This window comes from Agelaius phoeniceus, chromosome 19 (assembly GCF_051311805.1).
Source record: "Agelaius phoeniceus isolate bAgePho1 chromosome 19, bAgePho1.hap1, whole genome shotgun sequence".
In the NCBI taxonomy this organism is placed as follows: domain Eukaryota; kingdom Metazoa; phylum Chordata; class Aves; order Passeriformes; family Icteridae; genus Agelaius; species Agelaius phoeniceus.
The window spans coordinates 7,687,748-7,707,485 of NC_135283.1; the positions used below are offsets into that span (position 1 = coordinate 7,687,748).

Genomic DNA, 19,738 nt, shown 5'->3' on the forward strand with positions numbered 1-19,738 from the left:
ACACCCTGGTTTCCTGTCTCAGTGGGGTTCAGGGGTTAGTGAATACCAGTCTGAGACCAGGCCTCTGCTTTTTCACGGGGTTGTCACAGTGGGAAAGGGCAGTGATGCTGCTCCACTACCTGCATCACTCTGGGGATATCACAGGTGGCTATTGCAAGTGCTTCTGGAAGCAGAGAAGAATCAATTCAAGTGCTCTGGCAGGTTGCAGTATCTCACCTTTTCTTTGAACAGCTAAATTGTGTCTTTGCATTCTGAATTTTAGCTCTGTTGTAGCATAATTAGAATCAACTAATTTCAGAAACAAAAAAAGCATACCAAATGTTGCATTAACTGTGTTACAAAAGTATTTTACTTTATCGTACAATGAGGGCAGCATTAATGTACAATCTAAATGTACAGTGATGCTGCAATTCAGCAGAATTGATGTTGTGGCTGAGAAAACTCCCGACCTTCTGAATTACTTTAATTTGTTTGATTCACCTTGTTTGACCTCTCTCTGTGGCAGATCAGGTAAGACAGCAAAGAGGGAGGCACAAAAAGACTGTCAGGGCAAGCAAACTAAGAGAGGCACAACCAGCTTTTCTGCTCCCACTTCTTAACTCTGGAGCATTAAACTTGTGCATTCTGTAATTTTTTAGCTAAGTTTATTCTGTGTTATTTGAAGCACCACAAAATACATGTATTGTTTTGGAAAAAAAAAATTAAAAAGACAACAGAAGAATTGCCTTTAACTCAGAAGATAGCTGGGAGAACAGGCACAGGCTTAATCTGCTCATAGTCTGAGCAGGGAGTAGGAAGTACTATATTTATACCCTTGATAAATGATTTGATGTTGTTTTATATTTTCTGGATCTTCTAATTTTTAAGTAAGGAACACTAGAATAGAACATATTTTTTAGCATCTTTTACGTTTATACCATACTTTACAAGTGAAGTACTCAAAATTCATTAAGTAATAAAGGAACATCTTGGAGATGGGCATCTGGCAACTGTCACAAATCCTGGTATCGGGAATCTCATGGGTAGGACAGGCACATATTATTCTGCAGGCTGAGGTGATTGGAGTAGTTTGCTCACAGATCTGTGCAGTTTTATACGCTTATCATATTTACACTATTATTGGCCAACCAAAGGCCTGGTAAATAAACAATTTAATAATAAAAGTTGATCTAATTGGACAAGGTAATTGCTACTACTTGAAAAGACCCAGATAAAACCATACAGTCCCTGTAGCCGAGGCTGGATACAGGTCACTGTTGTAGTTAGATTAGAAAGTGTTCTGTGAGGGATGCTGTGGAACAGCTCAATTGCCAGTGACTTTTGCAGGATCTGCTTGTACCTTTGAGGAAATGTCTCTCAACAAAGTACTTTTGACCATACAGCTCTAATCTCAGTCCAGACAAGACACCAGAGCAAAGAAAAGCAGGAATGAAGATGGTGCTGCGATGGCAAACTCCTCTGCAGGCAGGGGAACCAGCAGCTTGGGTTCTGCCAGTTCCCCCAAATCCCATTTCCTTCTGGTTCCTCTACTGCTAATAACAAATGGAGAGAAGGGTAAAACTGCCAGCAGCAATAAAGGGAAAAAGAATTCAGTGCAACCTATCTAAAGCAGAAGCAGCTCACATTGCTTCAGAACAGGAGGATCAGGAGGAGGAGAAGGAGGAGTAGGAGGAGGAAAATTTTTCATGAAACAAAACACCAAAGACAGCTTCTTAATAAACATAAGAAAATATTTTCACCTAACCAACTATTAAATAGTGGATTATTCATTCAAACCAGCTCAGCATTCACCTCTTGCTGGTTTTATCTCATGTTTATATATGTATGCACACACACATATGGTTTTTAGTTCTCACTATGCTAATCATTTGAGAAAATTTGGCCCAAAAACCTGAAGGTTGATGCATCACAGTAGGACACAGATTTCAGATTACAAAGGCTGTGCTGTTTTTTTCTCAAGTTGTTGGCAATAGTTTTACTGTCTGTGGCTGGCGGTGTTCACCCAGCCATATGTAGCTCTTTTTGACACTTACTTGCAGTGTCACTGCTGTAAATAAGATTTCCAAAATGAACTAAAATCACATGGGAAGCATGCTGTTGTTATCATAGTGCAGTTTGCTCATCAGAAACTAGTGCAGCTCTACTTCTTCACAAAGAGATGGTGTAAGAAAGGTGTACAGATGAAATCTGTGCATGCTAAGGATAGCTTTATTTGCTTCATTAATAGCCAGTTTGATAAACAGCTGTTCAGTTACAGGTCTTCTAATCAGAATCCAAGTGTGAAGACTGTCAAAATAATTAAATGGTTCAATAAATCTGAGGCTATACGTCCAAAGAAAAATTACTATACATTAGAGACCTTTTAAGAGGTATTCACCCCATCTTTGAAGTTTCATGAACTTCAAAGACACATCTTGTAAATTATTTTTCACTGCTTCATTGATTTTTAATATTGTCAAATACTTATGGCCCTGCAATCCAGAAGTACTTTGGGATCTACTTAGCTTGGTGTATTTATTATATTACAGTCTTCTCTATCTGGCATCTGTTCTATCAACCTCTTTTTCTATATTTACAAGTTTGGAAATTTGAAAGGTAGCTGGTGAGAGGCAGGTTCAGGTATGGATGATAAAAGGCTTTCTGGGTGGCGCAATATTGTGTATATATGACGGGAGGTTCATGACTGTTCTTTGATGCAGTTGATGTTGCAGCTTGCACATCTTAGGATGATGAACTTTGACTTGAGCAGCAACAGTGCAAGTTCTGCCTGCTTAAGGTGCCCATTATTATTCTGTTCCATATAAATGGAACAGAATAATAACAGAATGAATTTTGAGAAATCAGGTGGCCAAAATTTCTGGGTCTTTGCAAACACCATGAGCTCTCATGGCTTCACCCTGCCATGCCTGTTGTCCTGACCACAGTTGACTCACCCTCTATCATTTGTAAACTCAGCACAAGAATTACCCTGTGAGGTAATTGGTAGTTAATGGGGAAACATGCTAATAGCATTCCAAGGGCTGTCATTAGTGTCTGCTGTGTGCAGCCATCTGCAGTTCCAAATTTCCAAGGGGACCATGACATGACAGCTTCCAGCACTGGACATTTCTGAATTAGGATTTTGGTTCAGGCCCAGCTTGAAACAAAACAAACTAAAAGGAGACAGATGGTCTCTTCCAGCTCCTCACTGCACTTTTATTTTCCTCTTCATAAACATTAAAGGACAGATTTTCAGCTGATATAGGATGATACAGCTCAGTAATTCTGTTGGTTTTCTAGAATTCTCCTTTTTTAATATTATTTTATTTTAAACCATGTACATCTTCAAATTTAATAATAGTAATTCACTTTTAGTTATAAGTTGCCACTTATAAGGAAAAAATAAGCACAAAATAAGGAATAGTATCTAGCAGTACACAGATAAAATTGATCTACTTCAAGCTGCCCAAAGATAGATTGGTGATCACAACCAAAACATTGATGAGTTTAAAAGATCATTTGAAAGATAGATGACATCAAAAAACTGATGTGATATTCTTTGTTAGGAAATAAGCCTGTGTCTTAAAAATTCTCTTTTCACCATAATCTTTTGGTAATTTCTACAGTATTAGCAATTTCTGGATACTTTATTATTTGGTAATACCTTGTGTACATAAAGTAAGAAAAAAAAAATCATGTAAAAACTCCCAATGGAGTTTGCATTTTAAATTTAGGTGAATTTAAGTATTTTGAATCCTAGAGATTGCATCCTATTTTTTCTTGTATTGTGACCCCCATAGTTTATGTGCTTGTAACAGTTACAACATACATCCCAAATTACATCTGTCATCGTCCCCATGGTTTCACTTATTTCCAGGGATTTTTTATGTATATGAAGATTAGTGGGAATAAACCCTGAATATGCTGCCTGACAGCTCAAAATTCTAACAAAAGATTTCCAACTTTCTTTGACGTATTCATCTTCAATACTGACTATATCTAAAAAATAGTGAGGTATTTTCAAATTGGCAATGGGTAAAAGGCTTTTGGAACTGTTTGTTGTTGTCGCTCTTGTTTTTGGGGATTTTTCTGCCCTGCCATTTTTCCTTTCATCATTTTCCTGGATTTCTGAAAGAAAATCCTATGAGAATAGAATAGACTGACATTCATTAGAATCTGGAAGAATAAGGGTGATTCCTTTTTATTCCTAATTAACTGCACGAGGGAATGGCGCTACCAGTTAGGAGGAAGAACAGTTCCTCTATTGTGCCTCTTGTGACTTAGGAACAGTAAATGGGGAGGCTCTAAGCTATAAATCAAACAGTGAAAATCCTCTTAACTGAACACACCCTTGGGCTTCACACAGAATAAGGGTTTGCACTAATCATAAGCAGAACTAGTTGGGGTTTTTTTGCTGAAAGAGGGTTTTGCTGGAAAATGCTTATGTGTCAAAACCAAAGTACCTTGTGGAGGGAACTTGATTAAAAAGAGATTTTTTTATGAAAGACAAGCAGAGACTATCAGAAATTTCCCTGATTTCCTGCCAATTTGTCTTGTGATTCATCCAAAAGTGTGAAGATCAGATGCCTTCAGGAACTGTCTGGTTTTCCTGTGATGCCCCTCCCCAAAGAAGGGCTGGCTGAGTGTGAATAAAATTATGTTTGTGGGTACAGACAGACTCTCAAAGGGACAACCTGGGTACCAAAAGCATGACAGCTTTAAGGCTCCCATAGAGTACTCTGACTTACACTAGAATTCCTGGGGTTAGGTTGTGATTTGCAGCCTTGGGTGCAGATGGAAATATTCCTGCCTGATGCCTCTTTCATGGCAGTAATTGTGACCAAATCAGGAAGGGTCAGGGCTAGGTTGTACTGCTGAAACCACAGCAGCACCACCCTCCCAGCTTGTCCATGAGCCACCTCACTGGAAATATCTCACTGCCTCCACTGCTCTGAAAGAAAAAATGGAACAAAATGTGCCAAAATTGAAAATAACTGAAGCAGTTTTAGTGTAGTAATTTGTGATTTGAGTAAAATTGTCTCCACAGGTGAGTGCCACAATACTCTTCAGAACAGCCCATGAGTTCCAAAACCACAGTACTCAGAACGGGGATGAGAGATCTGCCTGGCCCTTTGATTATTAGTTTTTGTCCTTGAAATACAGGCACATCCTGCTAAAGGAGTGTGTGGTAAAGAGGGCTTCACCTTCTGCCCATGGTGGATTTTTCTGCAAATGCTTTATGTATTGTTTTCATTGGTAGCATATTTTTGTGATATTTTATTGATCCTTACCTGTTTTTTTAATGCAAAGACAGCAAGCAATGAACACTAATCTGTCTTCTAAAGCACTTGACAGTGGTACACTTAGAAGTACTAAGAAGTCTTTTATCCTTCTCTGAATCAGAATTCCGTATTTCAGGCATGTATGCTAATTTATCATTTATGCACATTACCATAAGCTTTTCTGTTCTCCCAGAAAATAAAATAAAAAAGAGGGTAGAAGTTTGTTTCTTCTGGAGAATCTTAGCAGAACCCCAATTTGAAAGCCATGCTCCTCTAATGCATTATTTAATGAATTTTAGTGCAGTGCAAGTGCTGCACTGAGAGTTTGGTGGATTGGAGCAGGAAGAAGAAGTTGGGTCTGCATAACCTCACCAGGATACTTCAGTCTTCAGGGGGGCAAAAGAGCAGCAGGTAATGAGAACTGGGTGGCTGAGCTCCTGTAGCCATGGATGCTGTCAGATTAATTCTTGTGTCAGCATGGGAAGTGATGGGACCATCCCCCCATGCTGTGCTGTGAACATGGATTTCAAAGCATCAGACTGGGCTGGAGGTGCTGTATGGGACTGATAGCTCAGGCCTTGATCACTTTGTGCTTTGATTGTCAGAGAAATGGGAAATAAATGGCTGAAGTGGAGAAGAGCAAAGATTCATGTAACAAAATACACCAAATATATACTGTTCACATTGAACATGCCTTGGAAAAGAAATTTTAAAAAATCTATTTTCGTTATTCATAAGAATTTTGCATTTGAGAGAATGTGACAGCTGCTTCTTGCCAGTCCTATACTGAAGGTTAAGCAGATGAAGGCTGTGTTGCCAGCTAGTTCTGTTATTAGCAGAGTAGTACAGTCAGTAGTGGCATGTTCATACTTAGATAAGAAAAAGTAAATAAAGTTCAAGATGATGGAAGGAGATGGTTAGTAATGGACTTGCCTTTTCTAGCTAAAATCCAGGATTCTCTTTGCCTTTGATAGAACTTTCAGAGTAATAACTTGCATATGGCAAGTTGTGCCTATGGCAAATCATCAGTGACAAAATGCTTTCATGGCAGGTACATTAAAAACCCCAACCAAAGCACTGAAAAGTACCTGAACATAATTCATTAATTCCTACTGAATTTTAAACCACCAAATCTTGGTGGGTGTATGTTGTAACATCCAGTTAGTTTATACAAAGAATAATGCAGACAGATAAACATGAGATAATAAAAGATAAATGGAAAGAAAACTGACTTGGAATAAATGTGGTTTAACCTTGTCAATTTTAATTCTTCAGAGTGTTAGCACTGATGCCATTGTGGCTGCTACCACTTGCACGCTGTTTTAAAAGTAGCTATGCCTGAGAAACTGTTCTAATTTAAATAATTTTAGAAAGACATCCTTCTGAAATGATAACAAAACTGAATTTTCCTTCCCTTATTTTTGTAAAACATCCCAATCCATTATCTATCACAATTTTGTCTAAAGAAAACAAAATTTAGAAGTATTTCCTTCTCAGTCTTTATGGTAATTACAGAGATGGCTAAAATGAAATATCTCAAATTTAAAGTATTTTCACTTTCTGGGAGGCAGTGCATGCTAGGAAAGGTCTACAGTGATGGGGGAAAGTCAAGTCTGCATTCTAAATGAAAATTCCAAGTCTGCCACTCCCAGCAATCTCTAAAAATGTAGTAAAAAGGCAGCTAGAAATGACGACTTAGTTGGCTTTTTGCCAAGATATTAAAATGTGTCATACGAAACTGTTAAACATAAAGTAAGGGACAAAGACCTATCAAAAGAGTCGCTGAAGCTACAGAAATTATCTGAAAGTCAGGGAGCTGTGTATTAGGAAATGGATTATTCCTGGAGAGGACAGAAAAGTGGGAGCCGGAACACCTCCTGGACTCATTCAGTCCTAGACGGATGTGGTGCTCCCATTCTCCATTTGGGTCCCAAGGGACAGTGACCAGCACATCTATTTGGGATGAAGAAAACCTGCTGTGTCTGCCTCCTATGCCTGTCCTGGGTACAGGAATGAGCCAAGAATTCCCATTTCCCACAAGAGACTATGCTGCAAGTTCAGACTCTTTGGAATTAGGGTCAGATTCATTGTCTTAAGCTCTTCCATTTTTATGGAGTAAAATAAAAATAACTAAAGATAAGTTTCCAATTTGACTCCCCACTGCCTGGATGCAAGGCCTGAGCTTGCTCTCAGAATTATTTTGGTTTGATCCCACTTAAGCTTTTACTGAGACAGACGTCTGGGGTGTGAGTGTTCAGCACCAAAAAAGCTCAGGAACTTCACTGGATCCACAGTGTTGTGGCTTATCTGTCATTAACCCTGAACTCTCCTATTTATTATCTGATATCCAGCATCCCACATCCATCTCGGGGGTGCTATCAGTGAAGTCAGATGGGGCCAACAGGGATTTTTTGCAGTCCACACTTAGTACAGAAATACCAACTAATATTTTTACCCCAGACCAGTCTCCATAAGGGTTTTGCCCAAGGTAATGTCTACAGTAACTGCTTGCTGATTTTTTATTGTTTTGCTAATTATAACAATAAAAATTCTTTTCATTGCTTCTTATTTTCTTTTGTGGTTGCCCATAGTATCTGCAAGGGCTTTTGTACAGGTTGTTAGTAGGATTGCTTCTTTCTTTGGAACAATACCTTAGATATATTTGGGAAAAAAGTTAAAACTTACAAAAGGTGTAAAGGAAAACTGATAACCAAGTAACATAAAACCCATTTCAAAATGAACATAGTTTTTTGCCTGCAGAGGTAAATTGCTCTTTAATTAAAGAAGAGTCACTGTGTAGCAAGTGAAGTCACCCCAAGCAAATGATTATAATTTGGAATGAGGTAAAGTGAATACTCCAAAAGTGAAACTGGAGGTTTAGAGTGCTGAATGTTTTCATGTTCCAGTGGTTTAAAAAAGCAAATCCTACAGCTGCTACTCTAAGCAGAAAAACTCCACCTTATTGCTTTATAATGCTGGATTTTAAAATTGAGGCACCAGAGGGATTTAGATTACAGTCAGTGACAGACTGTGCTCTCAGTACATTGACACTCTCTTTCACTTCTCCCTCTGCCCAAAGAGGAGAACCGTTGGTAACCAAAAAGTAAATATGTGCGAAAATATATTTATTACTAAAGGAATTTGCTTCACTTGGTATCTAAGAAATTCAATATTTATTATTCCATGCAGGTATTTTGCTGTGTCACATGCTACATTAATGAACTGACATTGTCATAACAAAGCTTGGCATTTGTGTGGATGGTTCCTGCAATTCTTCTTATGGATGGAGAGTTCATAAGATTCAGAAAAGTAGTTTCCAACAAAGGAAAGTTTTCTGGCAAGAAATGCCCACATATGTGTAGATAACGGAAAACAACCCCTCTAAAAATCTGCCTGTAGAGTTTCTTGAAATTTATTATAAAGCAGACAGTATCTATAGGGCTTGTATCCCAAAATCCTCAGAAAGCAAAAGACAGAAAGAAAAAATGCTGGCCCTCAGAAATAGAGCTCCTTATAACAAGCACCTGGAATTTGCTATGTAGAATCCAGGAATAATCATGTGCTTTAGTAAAACATGAAGAGATCTAGCAAATGTGGATGTTTTCAGGCTTCAGTGAGCAAAGAGAGAAACATTTCTGGTTCTTGCTAGAACTAGAATTCACTAGGGAGTGAATGTCCTGTTGCATGTCAGTGGGAATGACAATGTCAATGTAGTAGCAGCTGGTACCCAAATTCAACAGCCTGGCCTTCAGTTCTTGAGGGGAAACTCCCTTAAATACCATACACAAAATTTTCAAATATTTAAAGATGCAATTTAAAGATTAAGATACACAAAATTTTCAAATATTTAAAGATGCTGTCTAGAAATCAGCTAATGACCTACAGAAATTAGGTGGCTTCTGTATTGTTTTGTTGTCTGAAATTAATGTATTCAATTATTCCAAAAAGGCTTAGTGCAATGTTAGCATAACTAAATAATCAGAATGATGGTGTACTAAAAGACTGTTGTAAAGGTTCTTCATTTGATGTGAACTATAACTTTTCACCTCCAGTGACCATGGAAATACCTCAGTAATCTGAGAAAATGGAAGCCTAAAGCAAAGATCAAAATCCTACTTGGATACCTAAAATTCAGTATCATATTTTAGAAGGGGTTAAAACACTTGTTCTGAACATCATTCAATCTCCAAATGGTTTCTAATGATTGTTTGGGATTATAAAATTACATGACTGTCCCTTTCAATTATATGTTATTGTCAGTCTTTCTGCTAAAAGACATAAATACGACATTCTGCCCCTGTATCTTTTTCTTTGTTTGTAACCATGAAGAGCTACAGCTGCATCAGGTCTATTCTCAGTTCTTGTTGGGGCAATAACTGACTTTTCGGGATTTATGCACCAAAAGAAACATCCTTTTACAACTTGCTACAAACAAAACCATCTGACTTTTCCTGTTTTGCCTGAACTATCATAAAATGCACGCTTAGGCCTGTAGTATGCACTGTGACTTCTTCCCTTGGAAAAAAAAATCAAAATACTTATTTGTATTTCCACTGCTAATCAAGTTTTGGAAAGGTGAAAAAATAACAGGAATGCTATTTATTATAGGAGAAGCTGATTATACACAAAGTAAAAGTCTTTATTACTGTTACAAAATTTGGTCATTATATAACTTGATTTGTGTGATTAAGGGTTTTTCCTAAGGGAGGGATAAAAGAATCTGTTTCTAAAATCTAATTTTCCTTTAAAAATGGCAACATGGCTACAGTGGCACTAAATGTAAACCTGTGACTGTGAGAGTACCCTGCTGCTGCCTGGCAATGTGGCCATTCCTATAAAAATGAGTTGTATTTTTTCTATTTATATATTTTTGATCAATGATTTATAGTTGATACACCTTCAATTGATTATAGAACTTCTCCTGGCTATTGAGGTTTGGGATTTTTTATTTAACAAGTGTATTTCACCTGTAGCTTGAAGATGCAGCTGTAGCTGTCAGCTGTCAGATGTAGCTGTCTAGACAAAAAATTACAGGAACATAAGTTAAAAGTCAACAACTCCAACAAAGTTAAACATGAAATTGCTTTTGAAGGCCAGTAAGGATTAAGATGTATTTTTATCACTTACTGTCTTTTGATGTAAAATACACCACAAAAATTTCAGTTCCCTGTTTTTGGAAAGTAATCTTTCTTGGGGGCTCCAACAGAGTAGTTCAGAAGGAGAGGCTTTCTTGGCAAGAAACACCAGATGCATTTTGTTATGTTAACAAGCAGTAAAAGCCCATTTAACTTAAAACATAAAATTGAATTTGGTTTAGAAAAACACAATAACCCTGTACAGGCAGTTCACTTAAGGGTTGCATTTGATGATACTTCTGGATTCCTTCAATGCAGAATATTCTGTAAATAAGTATCTTCTTGGACTTCAACCCTGCTTTTTATTGATATTGGATAAAATTTTGGGTAAAGCAATCTGTAATCTTTAGTGAGGACAGGTGCATTCTTACAACCAAAACAAATATTCATGTCCTAGTGATTTTGAATTACTCATGTAAGCAGTCTCCCTATACTTTAGTGATGACAATACTACCACTTCTCCCTGATATTCTGTTGCTATAGCAATTTAACTTATCTACTGACTTTCTCCTTTGAAGCTCAACATTAACCTGACGGTTACAGAGATTTTACTAAGTCTCCCTTCCTTTAGACACACGTTCCTCAGCTGATACTTCTTCCAGAGGCTGATTTTTCAACATTAATAAGCATTGGAATATTGTAAACTTATCTTCTGGCTGAAATATGTAAAAATTACCTGCTCCACTTCCAAGAGAGGCTCCAAAATGTAATAACAGTGGCCTGTGACAACTGAAAAATCAAAATTTTGAACTTCCTTCTTTAAGCTGTTGGCAGCAATGCTGGGGTTAACTGGTGTAGTAGGGGCTGCTCACAGCTGTCTCTGTGAGCGCCTGGAGGAGTGGGGTTAGGAAGAAGCAGGTGATTCCTGTCCTCCCTCTTCAATGGCATCACTATCTGATTTAATCGTCCTCCCTGAGGAAGAGGAAGGTGATGCGCTAGTAGAATCTGATTTCAAGATTTTCCTCCATAAATGACACAACCATGAGGTATTTTGCAGAGGTTGTTTGGAACTTCACAGGCAAGTCTGGGGTGTACAGAAGGTCTCAGTAGCAGAGCCACTGTTTGTGATTTAACAATTCAGAGTACTCTGATTCTGGTACAGGCTGGATTCAACAATCCTAGCTGGCTGTCTGGTTTTCATAGGCTGTCTATCTGACAGTCCTGGTTCTAAAAATATCCCAAGTTGGATTTACTACACTGATTTTCCTATAAGTAATCCTTTACTATCACTAGAACTCCCCTACTCACACAAAACATGCCTGCAGTTAAAGAAATGGCAGTAGCAAGAGGAGACTGGTGTTTCAGAACTTCCAGTTTCTCCCTTTTATCTTCATTTTCTTGTATTTTTGTGTTGGTTTTCTCAGCAGCTTTTAGCAGCAGTAAATCTCAGTTCCAAAACTGTGTGTACAGCAATACTTATCCTTTTTATTCAGATCCTGTTCTCACTTTCATTTTTATTCTTCCGTAGTAAATTAAATAATTGTCTGTTTATAATTGGTCCATGGGTTTTCGGAAGGGTGGGCAAAGAAGAAATTTGATTTGGTTTTTTTTTAATGTGTTGTGGACTATGGTCTCTTGTTTGAAAGTCTCCAGCCACTGAGTTTGTGAAAAGTGCATAACCCCAAATAATTAAGTTCCTTGACTTTCTACCTTGGCAGTGATAAGGCTACCACAATGCACAGCTGCAAAGTGCCTGGAGGTCTCCTGCAGCACATTTTTCAATTTTATGCTTAGGAAAAAATTAGGACCAGAAAATTTTTTATGACTTTGCCACATGGTAAAGTTAAAGGGCCCATTTTTACCATGAACCTTTTGGAAGTTGCTACCTTTTTATTTTAACAAGGCAGACAGTGCCTGAGCTATGGCACTTAGGACAATTCTGCTGATTAAATGGAAAATGGGCTTTTTCATTATAGATACAGACTCTGAAGCATTAAAACCTGTTTTGCATAGAGGCATTAGGCAGCAGACACAAATGATTGGTGTCTTAGTTAGAGACTTTGCCTAAGCCAAGATTTTCTTTTAATCATTATAATACAGTAGGATGCTCCTGCAAAGAACAGAGAATTAAACTCACTTGAGTCTGTATCATAGGGACAAGTAAATACTCGATTTATTTATTTAAGCATTCCAAAGCCTGCCTGCCTTTCTATATTACCAGTGCCAAACATATTGATAAAACTGATATGCAGTTTTAAAGCCCTTAAACTTGAACTGTTTAAACATTACTTCAATTATTCTGTCTACTGAAGTGATATTTGGGGGCTAAAAAGTAATGAGATTATTGTAGAGATATTTTTTGACAGCCTTTAACACCTAGTTGTAAGCTAAAGCCTGGAAATTACAAGCTTCTTGGTATCATTCAGTCCATAGCACATTCTGAAGCAATCTGCTATTTCTAAGCTGTTTTTCATCCCACATTACTACTCCAGTGCTCTTCAACTTGCTCTGAGTGCCTGCCCACTTGCAGAACTAGGCAATAAAGGTCCCTAAAATAAACTACTTCCTTAGTGTGGACATCAGGTAGGCTTTCCAGATGTGTAAAGAACATTACAGGTGGTTCAAGGTGGATTGGGGCTGTTTAAAGGCTTCTGCTTTGTCTGGACTTGGATTTAATTTAGGCCTGAGCCAATCTAAGTCTTGCAGTGCTAGGAAGGAGAGGTGCTGTCCTGTCACCTGTGTCTCTGCAGTGTCTTGATTCTAATATGGCTTGGAGACCTCAGTGAAAATGAGGGGAGAGACATGGATGGGAATGGAGGAAAGGAAAAGCAGGAATAATTCTGATTGTGATCCACTGGAATAGATGAATGTGGTGGTTCTAGCACTGGCTGAACGCTATGCACCCACTAGAATATACTTACTTATTTTCTGCTATGAGACAGGATTAGGAGAAGAGCAAAGCAGGCTTAAACTTTGAAGAGTATAAAGAAAAACTTCGTTAACAGAACTAAAAGAATAATAAGAATCAGACTAAACCGTTCAGAACACTTCTTCTGCCCCCCCCCCCCCCCCTTCACACTGACAACATACAGAAACAATTCAGTCATTTTATCACTTCTGGAATGGTCTTTCTTCAGTTCAACTTAGGGATAGAAGTCTCTCTTGTCATGCTATGGAGACATCTTCACAAGAAAACAGTTATCTCATGGCTTTTAATTTCCATGAATAGCAGCCCACCAGAAATCTGCAATCATTAAGTCCCTCCCATCTTTTGCAGCCTTCCCACAGCTGCCTTTATGGGGGATGTCAACTTATGGGGTACTATTTTAAAGACGAGCTGTTCAAAAGCTAAGGTTCTCTTTATCTATCTCTGAGATCATCCTCATCCCTGGGAACAGAGGTCTTCTTCTTTCTGTGGGGGTGTTATGAACAAGTTTATGGGATAACTAAGTAAATCAATGTTTGGCCTGTTTCTTGGGTATTAAATGTTGATTACCCAGTTGAATGTGTTGATTTTGTTGACTGTCAATGTTGTTGGTCACCTTACCCAGCAGCCCCTTGCCTGTGCTTTTTTTCCCGTCAAGTGTTTCCTCCACTGTTTCCCAAAATGGCTTTAGCCATGGAGATGGTGACGTCGCGTGTGTAATATGTAAACTGAGACACAACATACAATTCGAGAGAAGAACCTCCTTAAAAGATGAGCCAAATGCAGTGTAAGAGACTGAGTGACATGTCCTACTCGGGAACTCTTGCCGTATTCCATCGGTGTGATTTCAGGTTGTCGCCATAACCTTACAAGAACAGGACCAGAATGAGGACTTTGGACAATGAACTTAGAGTTGTCTTCCTAGGCATGCTTGTGAGGATGGAAGCCCCAGCTCTGCTACCTAGCAAAGCTGTTTACCTTCTCCTCCACGTTGCCAAAGGGAGCAGCGGCAGTGTGTGCAAACCCTCAGGCCCCCACCCAGAGCTGATTTCATAAATAAAGGTGTTAAAAAGGAGCAGGTCTCCTTGCCCATTTATTTCAGACCCTTTATTTATATAAAGGGTCTTCATCACTCTTATTTCTCTCTCCCTGTTCAAACTTCTCATGGGATCACAGCTACTTCAGCATCTGCTTGCTTTAGCATAGATGCCTTTGCTCATATCTACAATTTGAATGCTTCATCCCCCCATGCTTTTCAATGAGTTACAGGGAAAAGGAGTCTGATATACCAATTATATCTTCTCCGTAGCCTTACAAGAGGATTTCAGCCCAGGACTGAGGTATCTCCTCAATCCCTCCCATCTGGGACTTCTTTACTGACCTTCATGTCTCATGTTGGTCTCTCTTTTTCTTTCCTTTTCTTCCACTTGAGAGAAAGATTTGATGTTTGTAGGTTTCATCTGTGCACTAAAAAGGTTAATATCTTGCCTGGGCAGAGGGTGGAGCAGTTGAGGTATTTTAGTCTTCGCTGGAGGGGCTGGGCCAGAATAGCAAGGGCCCAGGCCAGAACAACGGCAGCTGCTCTGGGTGGGGAGGGGATGGGCAGCTAAAATTTCAGCAGCCAGGCTAGAACTCAGAGGCAGCACCCGTGGGCTTCCCCTCCCCCTTGCCCAGCTGTTTCTGGCGAAACTCAGCAGCGGCAGAATTGCAGCCAAACTGTGGGCCCACCTGGCCGTGCTGCGGGGAGCGGGACCCAGCTCAGCCCGAGCTACATTGGAGCAGGCCCCGTCCCAGCAGGGACGGGGCTTGGCGGGCTCCCTGGGAAAGGGCCCGGCCCCGTGACAGAGCCCATCTGGCCTGGCTGGGCCGCGCGGAGGGGTCTGGGCTGGCCTGTTACCGCTGTTATGAGTAGAAAAGTTGTCAATTTTTTTAAAAAGGTTGCAGTGTTAGTGTGACGGTGTTCACAGGGGTTTTCAGGTGAGGGACGAGACGAGAATGTTGACTCTATGTTCAGAAGGCTTGATTTATTATTTTATGATATATATTAGATTAAAACTACACTAAAAGAATAGAAGGAAAAGTTTCATCTCAGAAGGCTAGCTAAGCTAAGAATAGAAAGCAAAAGAATGATAACAAAGGCAGCTGCCTCAGACTCTCTGTCCGAGTCAATCAGCTCTGCTGTGATTGGCCATTAATTACAAACAAGCAGATGAGACCAATCACAGATGGACCTGTTGCATTGCACAGCAGCAGATAACCATTGTTTACATTTTGTTCCTGAAGCCTCTCAGCTTCTCAGGAAGAAAAAAATCCCAAGAAAAGGATTTTACAAAAAGATGTCTGCAACAAGTTAACAGGTAAAACCAATTGCTGCTAAGTTAAACTATTTGTTGTTAATAATTTCATGTTGCAATCACCTGTTAATAGTTTTTCTTTAATTACCTGTTGCTGATGGTTAGAAATCCCTCTTCATCGAGTATCACCCTGCTGCTTCCCGGAAAATGGCACCTGGGACTGTGAGGAGGAAGTGACATCGGGGCTGGTATGCAAATGTGGAAACACCTTACCAAATCTAGCAGGAAAAACCCCTAAAACAATGAGCCACCACGGAATTAAGAGATCTAAGTGATGTCTAGAGGTGAGGAACTGAATCCAGTGTCTGCTAAGATCTTTTTTACCTTTTACCCTAACCTAAGAGGATGTCGGCTAGAAAGAGGACTTCAAATGTCAAACTGGATAATGGGGATCTCCTGGTGCTCTCATGAGGGTGGAAGCCCCAGCTTTAGTCTGTTACAGACCAGCAGACACAACTGCACTCTTCTGCCTCCTCTGTGCATATTCCTGGGAGCAGTGGTGGCGTGTGCGTGACCTGTCAGTTCTCCCCACCCAAGCTGATTTTTAATAAAGGCAATAAAAAGGAGAAAGATCTCCTGCCCTATTTATTTCACCTGTACTCAGGGCAGAAGACAAAAAAAGTTCCTGGGCTTTGTTAATTTTAAAATGTGCAGGGGTGTGTTTTACTCTTTATTTGACTTATCAGCATGCCTATTCTCAAAGCCAGCCAGCAATTGGTTTTTGCCAGGCTCCGAGGAAGCTCTTAACAGCTTCTCTTAGAACATCACTTCTGTGCCTGGGTTCATTCCCTCCTCACCAAAACTCAATTAATGCAAAACCAGCACAATCACCCTTTTTGGGTAACTTGGGAATTGTTTCCCCAGTGAAACAGAGATTTCTGGAAAGCCTACAGAGAGTTTGTCCAACACAGCTGAGACCAGCAGTAACAGGGCCAGCCCTGGCAGCTCAGTCTGCAATTAGCAGTCACACAGTGGAGTCCTGCAATGATTTTTCCCTGGTTCCTAAAGCCTAAACCAGCAAATATTCATTGCTGTTCTTACCTGCACCAGCTAAATTAGACTAGTGAACCTAGGCAGTTATTTTTCTTTATTCCATCTCCACTGACAGCATTATCCAAGGCAGGCATGAATAGTAATTAGCATCAAGCCTTGAAAGCACCCGTGACATCACAAAGACGCTCTCCCAGGAAGTCACCTGGCTTATTTACAGCATTCCCACTCTCACTGCTGAGAGATGAAAATGTTACATCCCCCAGTGCTGAGAGCTTGTGGAAGAGCCCTCATTTATACAGGCAGCACTTGCATGGGTGGATGGACACTTGAAGAACTCCATCAGCTGCTGCCCTTCCCTGGAAATCTGCAGCCATTCAGCAACACTGATTTGCATCTGGGCTTGTAATTTGGAATACTGTATTCTAGAGATAAGACTTAACTGTGCAGGTACATGCTCAAATTAGTAATTAATGCTTGACCTTGCTGGAGTTCATCTGTCCACCTGCCCAAAACAGATTTTGAAACCTTAAAAAACACACCTTCAAAGGACAGAATTCATCTCAGTATCTGAAAGGGAGTCCTTGAATCTCAACTCCTCTGCCTGCTCTTTGTCTGTGCTCTGTTGTCAAGGAAAGTGCATCTCCACAGAGTGATTTGCCCTGTCCTAAGAGACCCAGCTCTTGCTGTCAGGACTGATTAATCCTTTGAAGGTGCTGAGCTCTTTCTATTCAGTGCAGGAGGATTCAGACAACAAGATGAATCCTGCACACGCTGCAGACCCAGTTGTGCCTGACTGACTGACAGCAGTTTCCACTAAGCTCAGTTTTCTGCTCTTATTAAGAAATGTTGAAGTCTCTGTTAAAAACCACCAAATATTAATAGTACTTCAGAATTCCAACTTTCAAAACTAGAAGAGCCTATAGCTAATAACAATAAGTATTGCCAGACAATGCTCTACATTTTTACATTGTTATAGTCTAGGACCGATGAATTAAAAACTCTTTTTAAAGCATCTGAAATGGTGGTGATACATTACAAGTGCTGTGGTATGTTTCAACCAGATTTTTGCTTTCATGTTCAGTCAATTTTTTTTTTTTGAATATTGCTGTCATGTGTCTGAACAGCAAAGCAAAGATCTTGTTTACTCCAACATCCTTTACTTTCTGCGCTTAAAGGAGCAATACATGATGAGTTAACTTACAGAATTGAACAAAGGCAACCAAAATCAGTTGCGTAAGAGTCATTAGTAATTTCACAAAAAAGCTGCCACAGGCTATATGTAGCTTATAAAACAAAGCCAATGATTACCATCAATTATAACATCATCATGTAACAATGCTTCAATTAATTTCTTACTCTTAAATAACTGCTGTTGCTCAGTGCCAAAGAAAATGCCACACATTAAGTGACTCATCACCAGTCTGTGATGCATAGTACAGATGTTAATTTGATTACTCATCTTTGAGAAAATAAGTGCTTTATGATGAAAAACTTTTTCTTTTTTGGTATTCTGAAAGAATGGTAAGAGAGTGACTTTAAAAATAATCCCTAAAGTAACACAGAGTTATTGTGAAGCATTATTTTGAGTTGTAGAGTTGGACACTGCGTAGTTCACAGCCATGGCCCAAGCTGGAGGACGATGGGGTACTACAAACCTCATGCATCTCTTTTATGTGAGAATGTTCCTATATAAGGAAAATGGAAGGATCCCATTTTGTTCCTCCCAGAAAGTCTGCAAACTTTATTGTAAATCTTGAAAAAGGGCTCCATCTAAGCCGCTAAAATATTTATCCAGCAAGAATAATGAGCCATTCTAGAATAGGTATCAGAATCAAGAAATTATGGTCTTTCTTGGGACAGGAAATACATGTTATAGACATGTATTTAACATAAAACATTACTATTCTGCCAGGGACTATGTATGCAGTTAACTTTATTTCTTGAGCAGAATTCTGTGGAATCCTCTCCAGAATCAAGTATTGCCTTGTTTCTTCATGAATCAAAGGCAGGATGGTACTCAGTGTGAAGTTTTACACACTATTGAGAAGCAAAAGTAGCACTTCTGTGGGAATTTGAAGCACTTCCAGCATTACTTTGTAGTTAATCTCATACTTCCCTTTACAAGAGACATAAAGGCCCCATCCAAAGAGACCCGATTACTTTGTAAGTAGCACAGATGAGGATAGAGTGTGTCTCTACATAGAATAAACACAGCAGTGTCACAAGATTTGCAGTGCTTGGTTAAAAAAGAAAAAAACAATTCCCCTATTTTCAGAATGGCTACAGGAAAACAATTTTTACAGATTAACTTGCAAATACCTTCAGGCAGAAATAAAAGGTGGGTAATTCCTAGTGGTACCACCCCCCCACAGTGACATACCTCTCCAGAAAAGGCCTGGCCATTGAGGAGGTGCTCTGATCCCTGGCTGTCCTCACTGCCAAAGTGTAACCGGATTTCCTCCAGGCGGTGACTGTAGGTCATTGGGCCCCCAGAGATGTTCACCAGGTGCTCCTTGTCTAACCGGAGGGATACGTGTCTCCCTGTGTTGTACATGGTCCCACTGACCTAAACAAAGTGGAGAGGAGAAAAAAAAATATTTTTTTTCAAAACAATCTCCAAAACTTACAAACTGATTGGGGATTTTGCTCTTTACACACCTTCACTCAAATACAGCGACCCATCTTGTGGTTGTGAGATGAAACAACCAACCTCAGGTCACACTTCAATTTCTGCTTTGAACCTAACATTGTGTATTCAAATATTTTGCTAAAACCCTATGTACACATTTTAGCCTTGGGCTGACATGGTGAATAGGACTGTTGCACTTCTAATTAAGTAGGTTTTTAGAGTACTTTTCTTGCCAGGTCTGAATAATGGCTTCATTTGAAAATTTCTGCACAGGAAATGGGAACATTTCAGCTGACATAAATTATTAAAGTACACTTGAACAAATCCAAAATTTAATTTTTCCCCCTTCTTTTAATATTTATAACAAAGTTACCCAAAAGTAAAGGTGCTGCAAAAAGCTGAGATGCAATTTTTCATTAATACAGAACTCTATGTCTCCTGGAGCTGCAGATAAAAACTTTCACTGTCTTCCCATGCAAGTCTCTTTGTTTTGTTATAAA

General features: G+C 39.4%; 1 protein-coding gene across 2 annotated transcripts in view; it reads right to left on the reverse strand.

Moving 5' to 3' along the window:
* The window catches only part of CA10 (carbonic anhydrase 10), a 206,605-nt gene that overhangs the window by 23,051 nt on the left and 163,816 nt on the right, over positions 1-19,738 (reverse strand). For both annotated transcript variants that reach the window (XM_054645049.2, XM_077188154.1), the window contains one exon: positions 18,990-19,175. In XM_054645049.2, coding sequence (XP_054501024.1) covers positions 18,990-19,175 — 186 coding nt within the window. The remainder of the gene's footprint in view (positions 1-18,989; positions 19,176-19,738) is intronic.